Source organism: Hemiscyllium ocellatum, chromosome X (assembly GCF_020745735.1).
Source record: "Hemiscyllium ocellatum isolate sHemOce1 chromosome X, sHemOce1.pat.X.cur, whole genome shotgun sequence".
NCBI classification, from domain to species: Eukaryota; Metazoa; Chordata; class Chondrichthyes; order Orectolobiformes; family Hemiscylliidae; genus Hemiscyllium; species Hemiscyllium ocellatum.
This window is the reverse complement of record NC_083453.1, coordinates 16898116-16913397: the sequence shown is the minus strand read 5'-3', so window position 1 is coordinate 16913397 and position 15282 is coordinate 16898116. Positions and strand designations below refer to the sequence as shown.

The 15282-nt window shown below is 43.0% G+C and overlaps 1 protein-coding gene across 1 annotated transcript; it reads right to left on the bottom strand.

Annotated features, from left to right (window-relative positions):
- Positions 1-11420: 11420 nt before the first annotated feature.
- Positions 11421-14595, bottom strand: LOC132805759 (tubulin alpha-1C chain). Its single transcript, XM_060820989.1, has 4 exons — positions 14471-14595; positions 12942-13164; positions 12682-12830; positions 11421-12491 (listed from the first exon to the last, which is right to left on the bottom strand). The coding sequence occupies exons 1-4, from the start codon at positions 14471-14473 to the stop codon at positions 11517-11519; spliced, it is 1350 nt and encodes a 449-aa protein (XP_060676972.1). The 5' UTR covers positions 14474-14595; the 3' UTR covers positions 11421-11516.
- Between the last annotated feature and the right edge of the window lie 687 nt (positions 14596-15282).

Genomic DNA, 15282 nt, shown 5'->3' with positions numbered 1-15282 from the left:
TGTCCCGACTCCCCTTCTTAAACAAGGGAACAACATTTGCTATCTTCAGTCTTCTGGCGCTTCTCCTGTCGATGATGATGACATAAAGGTCGAAGCCAAAGGCTCTGCAATCTCTTCCCTGGCTTCCCAGAGAATCTGAGGATAAATCCCATCTGGCCCAGGGGTCTTATCTATTTTCAGATCTTCCAAAATGGCTAAAAGCTCCTCTGTCAATCTCAATCCCACCTAATCTAGTAGCCTGTATCTCCGTATTCTCACAAACATTGCCCTTTTCCAACGTGAATACTGACGAAAAGGATTCAGTAAGTGCTTCCCCAATGTCCTCAGATTCCACACACAACTTCCCACTGCTACCTTTGATTGGCCCTAATCTTACTCTCGTCATTCTTTTATTCCTGATATACCTATCGAAGGTAAAAACAATGACTGCAGATGCTGGAAACCAGATTCTGGATTGGTGGTGCTGGAAGAGCACAGCAGTTCAGGCAGCATCCGAGGAGCAGCGAAATCGACGTTTCAGGCAAAAGCCCTTCATAGAAGGCTTGAGGGTTTTCCTTGATCCTATCCACCAACAACTTCTCATCTCCCCTCCTGACTCTTCTCAGCCCTCTCTTTTGTTCTTTTCTGGCTAACTAATAACTCTTAAGGCCCCTTATTGACCCTTCACGCCTCATCCTCACATAAGACTTCCTCCCTCTTGACAAGAGCATATGGCTTCAACATTGAATTCAGCAGTTTCCAAATCAGATGCAACCCTCTGACTTGGCTCTGCCCTTTTGACCTGACCTATCTATCTCTCTTCCTTCCCACCTCCTACCTTTGCCCACCTATTGTCATCCCAACCACCCTTCTCCTTCCTCCCCAGACCTGATGAAGGGTTAGGCCTGAAACATCAAGTCTCTTGCTCCTCAGATGCTGCCTGACCTGCTGTGTTTTTTCCAGTGCCACACTTTATTGGCTCTGACTTCTCCAGCATCTGCAGTCCTCACTGTCTCCTAGTTCATGAGAAGCACTAGCATTGTGTCTGTGAAATACAGCAAACACAGTCCATTAATAATTTGTTGAAGGTGCCATTTAAGACAGTCCTCCATTACACATTCGCCTCATCAGACAGCATGGTTTCCAGGGCGATAAAGGCACTTAACTTCAGTTGCTAAATCAGTCATTGTTTATATGCAAAGTCAAGAGGAATGATGCTGGAACTGCTCACTGGGTGACTGATTATTTCCATGTGCAAAAACCTGAGCTTCATAGTGTCAAGGCCTTACATTAATAGTTTGCTACCAATTGCGGGTCCTTCACAAGGTTAGGTTACCCAAGAATACAAAAACAGCATGATTAGAGCTGCTGCTCTACACAGACTGTGACTACAAAGTCAAGCACAAATAGTGTCATTTCTCCAGCAAACCTGTGGTTGTAAGTAATGTAATAGTCAGCAAAAGAACTGGGTCATTCAATTAATTTTCTATCGGAAATCATCAGTTTTCAGCATGGAGCTCCATACCCTGCTAAGCACAGCCTTCCTTCAGTAATCACAGTGACTCCTTCGGCAGAGATTTAGAAAGAAAAGTCCTTGATTACAGGCTGAACACAATTACAGCTCCTTCGCCCTTCTAACCCCCTCATAAAAAGGATTGGCTGCTATTGCTTCACATCGTAATCGGTCACTGTGAGGAGATTATTTGGCTCAGTGTACATCAGCCAAGAAATGCATTCAGGATAATTAGCTGCACAGCAAACATTAACATTGCTCGTTAATTATTGAACAAGTCTGACTTGCTAAACTAAAAGAACTAACCCTCAAATAAAACTACACGCTTGATCACGACGATTTATTTTGCATTGTCAGAGTGGAAGTGGTAATAAATAGTCAGATTCCTAATCAGCGGAATGAGATTCCATTCATTTCCATTTTGTCGTTCACCAGTCGCCAACTATTGTTTATTCAAGAAAACAGTGCCTTTTCACTGACGTCCAGTGCAGACAATCTCCATGCCCCGATTTGCATGCGTCATTGGGATAGTAGAAGGTATTAGAGTTGATTCTGTTCTCATTTATATTCTTTCCAATAGGGGTCACAATAGCAATCAAGAGGAAGAACTACGATTGATTTTTCGGTCAGGCAGTTTAGGCCAATTGAGCACTTGAGCTGTTGCCGTGGCTATGTATAGCTAACATGTTAAAGACAGAAAGTAAATAAATTTGGCACCTTCATCTGTATATTCCTACACAACAACAGTAGTCACACTTCAAAAATACTTAATTGGCTGTAAAATGTTTTGGGGTTTCCCAGGGTCATGAAGGGGGGGGGGGGGGTGCAGGTGCAGGAGCTGCCTGTTAAAATGATTACCATTCAAAAATGACGATTCATTGTTTAATAGCCTTAGTCACTTTTGTATGCATTGTTCTGGTGCAGCCATGCACAAGGTCAGGTCTCATCTCCTTGATCACTGCTAGGGCCTTCTAAATTAATCAGTTTATGCAGTCTTCAGTCAGATCTTTGTGAACAAAAAAAATCAGAATCCAAACTGCCACTGTACAGAACTATTCACGACATCTTGCTGATTCATTGATCTAAGATATGAAAATATTGGAGGCAATTTTAACACAACTCAGTAATATGAAATCCACAGGAGCAGTTGGAACCTTGGTTTCACACTTCACGCAGTATCTTCAAGTGGACAGTCAAATTGGACCAGTTATAAAACCAGCATTTCAACTGGTGGCTTTGTGCGTGGGAAATCATGTCTCACAAACTTGATTGAGTTTTTTGAAGAAGTAACAAAGAGGATTGATGAGGGCAGAGCAGGGGACATGATCTATATGAACCTCAGTAAGGCATTCAACAAGGTTCCCCATGGGAGACTGGTTACCAAGGTTAGATCTCATGGAATACAGGGAAAAGTAGCCATTTGGATACAGAACTGGCTCAAAGGTAGAAGACAGAGGGTGATGGTGGAGGGTTGCTTTTCAGACTGGAGGCCTGTGACCAGTGGAGTGCCACAAGGATCGGTGCTGGGTCCACTACTTTTCATCATTTCTATAAATGACTTGGATGTGAACAGGAGGTATAGTTAGTAAGTTTGTAGATTACATCAAAATTGGAGATGTAGTGGACAGCGAAGAAGGTTACCTCAGATTACAACAGGGTCTTGACCAGATGTGCCAATGGGCTGAGAAGATGCAGATGGAGTTTAATTTGGATAAATATGAGTTGTTGCATTTTGAGAAGGCAAACCAGGGTAGGACTTATATAGTTAATGTTAAGGCCCTGGGGAGTTGCTGAACAAAGAGACCTATGGATGCATGTTCATAGTTCCTTGAAAGTGGAGTCACAGGTAGACAGGTTGGGGAAGGAGGTGTTTGGCCTTCATTGGTTAGTGCATTGAGTACAGGAGTTGATAGGTCATGTTGCGGCTGTACAGGACATTGGTTAGGCCACTGTTGGAATATTGCATGCAATTCTGGTCTCCCTGCCACAGGAAAGATGTTGTGAAACTTGAAAGGGTTCAGAAAAGATTTACAAGGATGTTGTCAGGGTTGGAGGATTTGAGCTATCAGGAGAGGTTAAATAGGCTGGAGCTGTTTTCCCTGGACCATCAGAGGCCAAGGGGTGACCTTGTAAAGGTTTATAAAATCATGAGTGGCACGGATAGGGTAAATAGACAAAGTCCTTTCCCTGCGGTGGAGAAGTCCTAAGCTAGGAGGCATAGGTTTAGGGTGAGAGGGGAAAGATTTAAATGAGACCTAAGGGGCAACCTTTTCACGCAAAGGGTGGTGCATGTATGGAGGGTAGTACAATTGCAACATTTAAAAGGTGTCTGGTTGGGTTTATGAATAGAAAGGGTTTAGAGGGATCTGGGCTAAGTGCTGGCAAATGGGACTAGATTAGTTTAGGATATCTGGTCAGCATGGAGGAGTTGGATCGAAGGATCTATTTCCATGCTGTACATCTCTATGCCTGTATGATTTTATGAGCCAGTCAGTTTCCCAATGAGCATGTCAGCTTAAAATTACTCCTATTATCCCAATTCTCTTCAAAATTGAAGTTGAAGGGAAGTGTACGGGAAACTGCATCTGATTAAACCAAGTCTTGAGAGGGTATTACTCTTAATAACTCACTTTTTTTTCTAAACTTGAATTATTATTGAAATGTACATTTTGATCACTCTGATAAAGTGCTTGGCTAAGGCTTCCTTGGCAGTGTGATGACACTATGGCTTTAAGAGATGCATTTTGTCCCTTTTTTTATGAAGAAAGGTTGAGACAGAGGTAGCGAGCAGTCTGCTCAATGCCAATACAATAAGCAGCTTGTGAGGTCTTGGAGGTTTTTATTAACTTGGAACAATGGAAGCAGCTTGAATGAGTGGGGTCAAGCTCCCACAGAACCACAATTTTTAGTTTTCTGTAGATGCTAGAGTCTTGAAGCTGAATGTGGAAGCTCTTATTCCTCTCTCCGTTACAGTTAAAGGCTGGAGTTCTCTTTCTGCTGTGAGAAATGCATGTGGGTGAATCTGTTTTACTGAATTCGCCTTTGCCAACGGCATGTTTCTGGGATGCTGCTATATTCATACAGTCAATTATTAGTCGTGGCTAATATATCTAGTATTTCACTAAGCATTTTGATAGAGTTACAGTGAAGCCAATTCTTTATTTTGTCTGTATCTTAACTGTAGAGTAAAAATAAAGTGTGTTTTCCTTAATGTCAAGTAGTTTGACCAATCAAAGTGCACGTGGAACGCAACATCTTGCACTTTCCCTAAAATAAGCAAACTTTAAAGTCCAGACTATCTTCTGAATATAATTTGAGGGGGGTTTGGTCTGGTCCGTAACAGCACTAATGGCAATTTTGGAACTTTCTCCCTGTACACCTGGCTTATAGATCCTTGTGTGTCACCCACCTCAAGTAGCTAATTCCAATGAGCCATTAAGTGTCAGCAAGTTGTTTGACTTAGAGACCAGAGACTGCTGGCTGCTCCTTCAAATCAAGATCCTGAATTCAGTCTCTTCTTTGGACAATGCAGTAATTACTTCCTGTCAAGATCTGATATATCTTAGATGGGCCAAAATACACTTTAAAGGAGATTGCTAGGAATAAGCATGTTTGTGGATGGAAAGGCCCATATTTGAATTGAAAATTGAAAATTTCCATATGTTTAAGAATGGGATAAATCAATAATCTCCCAGACGTTTTCAGATAGCGGCTGTTTCTGCCTTGTCTCTGTGCAGAGTTTTGTCTTTTCTGAACTTGTATTTCTAATATAACTGCATGGTAAAATAGGACTGAGTCAGCATGGCTTCATTGAGGGGAGGTCATTCTCTGAAGAAGTAAAGAGCAAGTTCAACATAAAATAATAGCCCACAGTGTTAGGGGTAAGGTACTGGCATGGATAGAGGACTGACAGATTGGTAGAAGGCAGACAGTAGGGATAAAGGGGTCTTTTTCAGGATTGCAGCTAGTGACTAGTGCAGTTCCGCAGGGGTCCATATGGGACCACAACTATTCACGTTCTATATTAACAATCTGGACAAAGGAACTGAGGGCGTCGTTACTAAGTTTGTAGCTGACACAAAGATAGGTGGAGAGACAGGAAGTGTTGAGTAAGAGGGGAGGCGATGGAAGGCCTTGGACATGCTAAATAATGGGCAAAGAAGTGGGCAGTTGGAATACAATGTGGGAAAGTGTGAGGTTATGCACTTGGGTAGAAAGAAGTGGTTTAGACTATTTTCTGAAAAGTGCAAGGCTTTGGAAATCTGAAGCACAAAGGGACTTGGGAGTCCTAGCTCAGGATTCTCTCAAAATTAACATGCAAGTTCAGTTGGCAGTTTGGAAGGCAAATGCAATGTTAGCATTCATTTTCAAGAGGGCTAGAATACAAAAGCAGAGCTGCACTGCTGAGGCTATTTAAGGCTCTGGTCAGACTTCATTTGGAATACTGTGGACAGTTGAGAGGCTTGGATAGAGTGAAAGTGGATAAGATGTTTGTACTAGTAGGAGACTAGGACCCGAGGGCACAGCTTCAGAGTGGTTAATCTGTGGAACTCATTGCCACAGATGGCTGTGGAGACCAAGTCATTGAGTGCATTTGAGACAGAGATAGCTTCTCGATGGGTATGGGGATCAAGGTTTTTAAGAAGGCAGGAGAATGGGGTTGAGAAACAGATCAGTCATAATTGAATGGTGGAGCAGATTCGATGAGCTGAAGGGCCTAGTTCTGCTCCTACATCTTATATCTAAGTACCATCATCTCCTTTGCATCACAGTTTTTGTCAAGAGATGTTTGACCTCTGGGTCAGATTTCCAGATTCTGCAGGCTTGCTCTTCGGTCAGTTTGAGAAGAGCTCGCATTATCTCACAGCTGCTGCTGTCATTTTTGTGATTTGCAGCTTATGTTTGTCAGTTCAGTTGCATAGTCACAAAAGTGATCACCAGCGGTTGTGTCTCTCTCCAGAAGTCCATGTCTCACCCAACCTGCACCATCAGTGAGGAACAAGGGATAATCAATGCAATATAAATAGACCTTGGTGCAGATCATCCAAGGTTCTGTCAAAGAATACAAAACTTCCTTACTAAAACCATGACAAAGGTGAGTGTACTCACATAGATAGGCTTCTCTTGTAGGGGGAGAATAGAATGGAGAAGCCAAGGTAAAACTTTGACCACTCTGTTAACTTGTGATATGCCATTAAAATAAATGGGTAGAAAAACCATGATTGGTGAGCGTAGAAGCAGAAAGCCCTAGCCCATGTTTCATCTAACCCAAAAATAAATGCTGCCCTTCAAAACAGTTCATTATACATGAAGTGTTCTGGACATTTCTGGAATACATTAAGGCATGTTGCAAAAGATCATGGTCCTGAACTTCCTCAGGGAAGGTGCACACAGTTCCTGTGTAAAATGCAAACGAGAACAGTGGAGGGAATGAGAAATTGGGTGGATCCAGAAATGTTAAGTCTTTTCCTGAAAACTGGCACAAGAGACTTCCTGCTGCAACAACAGACATTCTGCTCTCACCTTAATGATCTAAGAAAAAGCAGGAGTCATGACAGGCAGAGTGATTTCACCTGCCAGATTTCTTACAACTCTTGCCACTTACATCATGTGTCAGTGACAGGAAAGCTAGAGAATATTTAGACCAGAACGCAGAAGTGATGGAACTGCATCTCTCAAAGGAAGCCCACAATCAATTATTGCTCCTATTTCCTTTGGCTATCTCAATTGCTTATTAGTATTTTGGGATCATGTTCCACAATTCAGCTTGTCTCTGAAAACAAGCCTCTTTTGCAGCAGAGAGTGGTGGGGACTGGGCGGAAATGAAGTCAGACCACAGAGGCTGTTGAGAAGGTTAGTGAGTGCTATTTAAGTACTTACCTCGAAGCCAGTGGTCTTTTTTGCAGCAGAGAGCGGCGGGAGCTGGGTCGAAGTGAGGTCAGTGCACAGAGGCTGTTGGGAAGGTTAGTGAGTGCTATTTAAGTAGGTCTGTTCTCAGCCCCTTAAGAGTCCACAGACTCTCAGCAAATAAAAAGAGGGTCGAGGGAAGTGTCACAGTTTGAAGAGGGTGAAGACATGACTGCCAACCTGATTCAGTGTGCTGTGTGCATGATGTGGGAGGTCAGGGACACTGATGATGTCTCTGACTCTCATAGCTGTGGAAAGTATGTACACATTCAGCTTCTGAAGGAGCATGTTGCAGCTGAAGAAAGAACTAGACGACCTCAGGCTCATCCAAGATAATGACAATTTTCTGGACAGAACCTTCAGCGAGGTCATTACACCGAGCATATCAGAAAAGAGAAAGGAGATGACGATGAGGAAGGAAGAGATGATTCAAGTACAAGAGATCCTGGAGGAAGTACCTCTCGTGAACAGGTTGACTCTCTCTCGGAAATTGTCGAGACAGATGACACTGCCAGTCTGAGAGGCAGACAGGTCTGTCAATCGAAAATAGGCGTGAAGACAGAGCCGAGGAGTCAGACATCATGCAAAGCCGTGGTAATAGGGGACTTCATAGTGAGAGGGACTGAAAGGGGTTTCTGCAGCATCAGGTGGGATTTGAGGATGGTGTGTTGCCTTCCTGGTGCCAGAATCCAGGACGTCACTGACAGAGTGCAGGGAATCCTCAAGGCCAGAGGTGGTGGTTCATGTCGGGAAGAAGAGGAGGGACATACTACAGCGGGACTTCAGAGAACACGGAAAAAGGCTGAATAGGACTTCCAGGGTGATTATCTCCGTTTGCTTCCAGTTTCTCAGGCTGGAGAAGGCAGGAGCAGACTTGAATATGTGGTTGAGGAACTGGTGCAGGAAGCAAGGATTTAAATTCTTGGATCACTGGGGTATGTTTTGCGGTAAGGATAAATTATACAAGAGGGACAGGTTGCACCTTAATAGGTGGGGGAACCAGCATTCTGGCAGGCAGGTTTGCCACTGCAACACAGGTGTGTTTAAACTAAGTAGTGGGAGGAAGGTGACAAACTGGAAATTCAAGAAGAAAGTTAAAGGGAAAGAGAATTTAAGACAGACAATAGAATCAACAGAGCAGAAAACTCCAGAAGGGATTATGCAGTATGGTCAAGTGAAATAGGGGTTGATAGGAAGGGTGAGGAAAGTAACAAATTAAAAATATTACATATGAATGCATGAAGCATAAGAAATAAGGTGGATAAGCTTGAGGCTCAGTTGGAAATTGGCAGATACGACGTTGTGGGGTTAGCGGAGACGTGGCTTCTAGTGGACAGGACCTGGGAAATGAATATTCAAGGCTATATGTGCTATCAAAAGGACAGAGGGGGTGGTGGAGTGGCCCTTTTGGTAAGGAAAGATATTCAGCCCCTTGCGGCGGGGACATAGAATCAGGAGATGTAGAGTCAGTATGGATAGAGCTGAGAAATTCTAAAGGGTAGAAAGACCCGAATGGGAGCTATCTACAGGCCCTCAAAACAGTAGTTTGGATGTAGGATGTAAGTTGAAAAAGGGAGTTGAAATTGGCCTGTTGCAAAGGTATTACTGCAGTTATGGTGGATTTCAATATGCAGGCAGACTGGGAGAATCAGGATGGTACTGGACCCCAAGAAAGAGGAATGCCTCGGAGATGGATCTTTAGAACAGCTTGTATTGGAGCCTACCTGGGAGAAGGCAATTCTGGATCTGGTGTTGCACAACAACCTGGATTTGATCAGGGACCTCAAAGTAAAGGAACCATTAGGAGGTAGTGACCATTAGATGATAAGTTTTAATCTGCAATTTGAGAGGGAAGAATTGGAAGTGTCAGTATTGCAGTTGAACAAAGGGAACTATAGAGCTATGAGGGAGGAGCTGGCCAAAGTTCAAGGTTCAATAGCCTAGCAGGGATGGCAGTGGAACAACAGCAGGTATTTCTGGATATAATGCAGAAAGTGCAGGATCAGTTCATTCCAAAGAGGAAGAAAGATCCTGAGGAGAGGCAGGGGCAGCCATGGCTAATGAGGGATGTTAAGGACTGCATAAAGATAAAAAGAAAACTATAACAGAAAAGATGAGCGGGAAGCCGAAGGACTGGGAAACTTTTAAAGAGCAACAGAGGATAACTAAAGGCAATACATGGAGAGAGAAAAAAAAGGTATGAAGGCAAATTGGCCAAAAGATTCAGGATAGTAAAAGCTTTTTTTTAAAAAAGGTATGGGAAAAGACTAAAATTGGGCCCTTGAAAATAGTAACCGGTGAATTTATTATGGGGAACAAGGAAATGGCAGAAGAATTGAATAAGTACTTTGGATCGGTCTTCAGTGGGGAAGATACAAGCAATCTCCCAGCTGTAATAGTGGCTGAATGACCCAGGGTAATGGATGAACTGAAGGGAATTTATATTAGGCAGGAAATTGTGTTGGACAGTTAGGTGTGAAGGTTGATAAATCCCCAGGACCTGATAGTCTGCATCCCAGTCTACTGAACCTGGTGGCTGTAGAAATTGTGAATGCATTGCTAGTCAAAATGCATGGTTACAAAGTTCAAATCAGGTCATAAGTGGAAATGAGATTGCAAGGAAACAAGCAACTATCTGCCACCAACAAGCCTGGAACTGCTAAGTACCTCAGCAAATTCAGCTAGCAAGAAATACTGAAAAAAAAAGGACAGATCTTACAGGGCCAGGTGCTTTTTCCTCAGATTAACCCCTATATAATTGTCCCTATTCACATTACAAGTGTCCGGATGTTCAAGGGTTTTAAAAAAAAAATCATACCAGGTATAGTACAACAGGTTTATTTGGAAGCACTAGCTTTCAGAGTGCTGCACCTTCAAGTAGCTATGGAACAATTTTTTCTATTAAGCTATACATTGTACCTTGTGATTTTTCCACAGTTAGCTTTTTAAAAAAAGTACTTCTAAATAAACCTATTGGTCAATAACCTGGTTGTGATTTTTAATAAAAATCAATGTCCATCTGAATCCAACACCAGCTCTTCCACATCTGGTGCACATGGAAACATGACTGCAATAGGCATCATTTACCTACCATATAGCCCTTCTGAAGCTGAGCAATATTGGAAAGGTGAGGTACTTCCAAACAAGTTACACAAGGCACTGGGGATGCTGGGTGATGTAGTAGCAATTGCCCCAACCTCTGGGTTGGAGTCCCACTCATGACAAGTTGAGTTGGTGCTTTTTATTTAATCATGGTAGACATTAAACTGCTTTAAAAGAAAGTGATCAAGCTGTTAGAACAAACTTTGCTGTTGTATGACACCCCCTCCCAACTGTGGGTTTTTTTTTAAAGCCATGATCTTTATTCAAATACTTGGGCAAATGAGTTAAAAATCACAACACCAGGTTATAGTCCAACAATTGGAAGCACGCTAGCATGGGCAATGAGTGATACTAATTATCAGTCAGGCCACTTTCAACACCACCTTTGTCACAACTAACAGAAAACAGTTTGAAGGAAAGGCACAAGAGACACTTTAACCTTAAAACCTTTTACTGCATCTACTACAGAGGTAGATGTATTTGCTATTGACCAAATTGTCCTGCAAATGAAAACATATTTCACATCTTCACCAGCTCCCTACAGGAATTGAGATTAGATTTGCTAGTGTGTAAACAGGGCTTTTGGCCCAACAATACCACACCAACCCTCTGAAGAGTAACCCATCCCCCTCTATGGGCAATTTTAGCATAGCCAATTCACCAGAGCACTCATGAAACCCACAGACATGGGCAGAATGCACAAACACCACAGACAGCTGCCAAAGGCTGGAATTGAACCAAAACCCTGGTGCTGCAAGGCATCAGTGCTAAACACTAAGCCACCCAATTTAAAAAAGTGTAGTTACACAGAGTAAGGATAGGTAGTAAAGCCTGCTTTCAGGTCAAGATATATTGCACATCTGTTTCAGATGAACCCCACCACTGTCAGGAGACATTGAGACACAGTCACATACAGTAATCACTTCAGAAAAGTTTTATTAACAGGTTTCACAGGAGAAAGGCACAGAATCAGAATACAAATAAAAGCAGAACAAGACAACATTTAAGTCTGAACTTAATACTCCTCTCCTTCTTCTTCACCCTCACCACTATCAGCACCAACTTCCTCATAATCCTTCTCTAAGGCAGCCATGTCCTCACGGGCTTCTGAAAACTCTCCTTCCTCCATACCCTCCCCAACATACCAGTGGACAAAGGCACGCTTGGCATACATCAGGTCAAACTTGTGGTCCAGGCGAGCCCAAGCTTCAGCAACGGCTGTGGTGTTGCTCAACATACATACAGCCCGCTGAACCTTGGCCAAGTCACCTCCAGGAACCACAGTAGGAGGCTGGTAGTTAATACCAACCTTAAAACCAGTGGGACACCAATCCACAAACTGGATGGTACGTTTAGTTTTAATAGTAGCAATAGCAGCATTGACATCTTTTGGCACTACGTCACCACGGTAAAGGAGACAGCAGGCCATGTACTTGCCATGGCGAGGGTCACATTTGACCATCTGGTTGGCTGGCTCAAAACATGCATTGGTTATTTCTGCTACTGTAAGCTGCTCATGGTATGCCTTTTCAGCAGAGATAACTGGTGCATAAGTGGCCAAGGGGAAATGGATACGGGGATATGGCACCAAGTTGGTCTGGAACTCGGTCAGATCAACATTCAGGGCACCATCAAAGCGAAGGGAGGCAGTGATAGAGGACACTATCTGACTGATGAGGCGGTTCAGGTTGGTGTAGGTTGGCCTTTCAATATCTAAGTTTCTTCGGCAGATGTCATAGATGGCTTCGTTGTCAACCATGAAAGCACAATCGGAGTGCTCCAGGGTAGTGTGGGTTGTCAGGATGGAATTGTAAGGCTCTACCACTGCAGTGGACACCTGGGGAGCTGGGTAGATGGAGAATTCAAGCTTGGATTTCTTGCCATAGTCAACGGAGAGACGTTCCATCAGAAGAGATGTAAACCCAGAGCCAGTGCCACCACCAAAGCTGTGGAAGACCAGGAAACCTTGCAGACCTGTGCATTGGTCAGCCTGTTTTAATATAAGCAAAGATACCACAAGTGTATTAAGTACAGTGCATAGTTAATTATAAACATAGAACAAAAAATATTTAAAGTATACAAGAAATTCTCTGAGAGCAAACAGCTCCTTCCCAAATTGAACAGCGAGTTTTAGCAAGGATTAAATCAAAACCTAAAGTGGAATTTAACAGCCAGCTCACCAGTTTACGGATGCGGTCCAAAACCAAGTCAATGATCTCCTTGCCAATTGTGTAGTGACCACGGGCATAGTTATTGGCTGCATCTTCCTTCCCAGTGATCAGCTGCTCAGGGTGGAACAGCTGGCGGTATGTACCGGTACGAACCTCATCTAGGATGGAGACAAAATTCAGCAATTTATTAACACATGTAATCATGGATGAAGTCAGACATCACTAGAGAAGAAGTCTGAAGGCAACTGTCACCTAATGCTATCACCTACCTATTACAGTTGGCTCCAAGTCCACAAACACAGCTCGTGGAACATGTTTGCCTGCTCCAGTCTCACTGAAGAACGTGTTGAAGGAATCATCTCCACCTCCAATGGTCTTGTCACTGGGCATCTGCCCATCAGGCTGGATGCCGTGTTCCAAGCAGTAGAGCTCCCAACAGGCATTTCCAATCTGGACTCCAGCCTGGCCAACATGGATACTGATGCACTCACGCTGTAGAAGAGAAAAAGTAAAGTAATGTAATAAATTTAATCTATGCATTCCACACTGAATTAATGCAAGCCAACATCTGTTGGAAAACCCACAGAATGATGATCTAAATGAATTCAAGTAACAATCTAATCTTGGAAAATACCAAGCTTAATCATAATCCCTGCAGTCACCAGTTCAAGTATGTACAGAAGATCTTTATTGTACAGCATTTTGCTGAGTCAGGGAAGAAGTCATTTGGATCCATTTCAAATTACCAGTTGCAGTATATAGATGCATGGGTGTGGAACATTCGAGTCCAAACCCAAAAAGAGTTTGGAAATGGAAGATCTTACAAAAGGGAAAAAAAAACTCTGGAAATCCAGAGGGGAAACAGACCAACAAAAACTTCCAATATTTTAAAGCCAACAGTGTAGGGCGGAGTGTGCCATTGAATTAATTGCACATGGTTGAGGAAGAGGAAATTAGTTCAGAGGAGATGTACCAAACAGCTTTTTTTTGCCGTTGAGGTCAGCCCGCTCTCATGAATGAGCAACCAGCCATGTGACCGATTCCTAATTACATCATCTCTCTAGACGAAGAGATCATCCAGCTGCTACTCGAGAAAAAAAAAGGAAATAAATCTCCGCAATATAAAACTGAAAAAAAAAAGTTACATCTGAAGCTGCATCGACTTCTGGTTACGTCGATAAGGCGTACTGCAACTGAATATTTCTTGATATATATTAAAAAAAAGGCGCTCCCAGAGAGATTTTTTTTCACAAAAAAGTTTGAAAGGGGCTGTGGCTCGAAGATTGGAAGGGGGAGGGGTTATCCTAACTGCCGCATATACTTTCGAAATACTTGCAGCGTTCGGCGGGACAATGAGCGAGTGGATGCCGTTAAACCGCCTCGTGCTCAACAAACCGCCACCATTTTAAACTTCCTTAGAGGGGGCAGACTTCCTCATTTCAAATTCTCGTCGCCCAACACGCTTGTAAATTCGTTTTTTTTTTGAAAAAAAGTCGCCCCTTAAAAAAAAAGGCATACCGGCGGGCCAGGTAGAGTTATTAGAATTTGTTTCCCCGAAATAAAAATGTCTGGCCCAAGGCACCGTTAACCACGCAAAAGGCGGGAAAAGACCAAACGCCGGTAACGGACTTTCGTTACAGCACAGCAAGAGTTGGAAAAAAAACCCGAAACACGGACAACTTCGACTTTTCAGTTTAAGAAAGGAAACAGACGAAAAATAAAATTAAGATGCAAGTCAATCAATTTTTTTTCTTTCCCTTAACACCATACATTTGCGACCGACTACGGGGAAGCTTACCATTTTTTTTTACTTTTGCTGTCTCAAACTTTTCTCGGGGTGAGAAAACCGATCTCGACTCGTCAACGCTTAGGCTCTTACAAGCTGACAACAAGGAGTCGCTGTAAGAGATCTCTAGCACTTCACTGCGGGCGCGGCTGCTTTAATAGCCGCGGTGGCGTCATAATGAGGCGGGCCGCGTCGGGGACGCGGTGACGTCTTCGCTGTGGGGGAGGGGTGACTGCTTGGCTGGCGGCAGGCCGAGAGGCGTGATTGGTCCATTGCACACAATTCAAACAAAAATGCCTGAAAAAGGAAATGTGGCAGCAGGCGCGGGCCAACTTTGGGAGGGCGCAGTTCCGTTTCCGTTTCAAGGGTATTGTTAACGTTGTTTTGACAAATGATTGAGAGTCAAAAAGTATTTTTTTGGGGAGGGGGAAACTATCTAGCCAAAAATTTCTAACACAACTCTTAATGTCTTTTAAGTCGTTCACAATTGAATAATTAGTAACAAAAACGGTCATTTCTTGAGAAACTCAGCAATATCTTTGTAGAGAAAACAGCCAACATTTCGGGTCCAGTGATGGTTCTCCACCAATTTCTGTTTTTGTTTCGGATTTGCAGCATCCGTAGTTCTTTGTAGGGTTTTTATTTGGCTTGGCATTAAGTAGTTACGATTTTATTAAGAACATAACAGGAGTTGGCCAGTTAGTTTATTTAGCTGCTCCCATTCATCACTGATCTAACTTCAGCTCCACTCCCAACTAATTCCAGTATTCCTTGATTTTCTTAAGAGTCCGTGTTAATGTCATGTTAAAATTGTACAAGACATT

Coding starts and splice junctions, on each gene's coding strand:
- LOC132805759 (XM_060820989.1), bottom strand. Junction 12,831..12,941: donor CTTGGAGCCAACTGTAATAG/GTAGGTGATAGC, acceptor TCTCCATCCTAG/ATGAGGTTCGTACCGGTACA. Junction 12,492..12,681: donor TGGACCGCATCCGTAAACTG/GTGAGCTGGCTG, acceptor ATATTAAAACAG/GCTGACCAATGCACAGGTCT.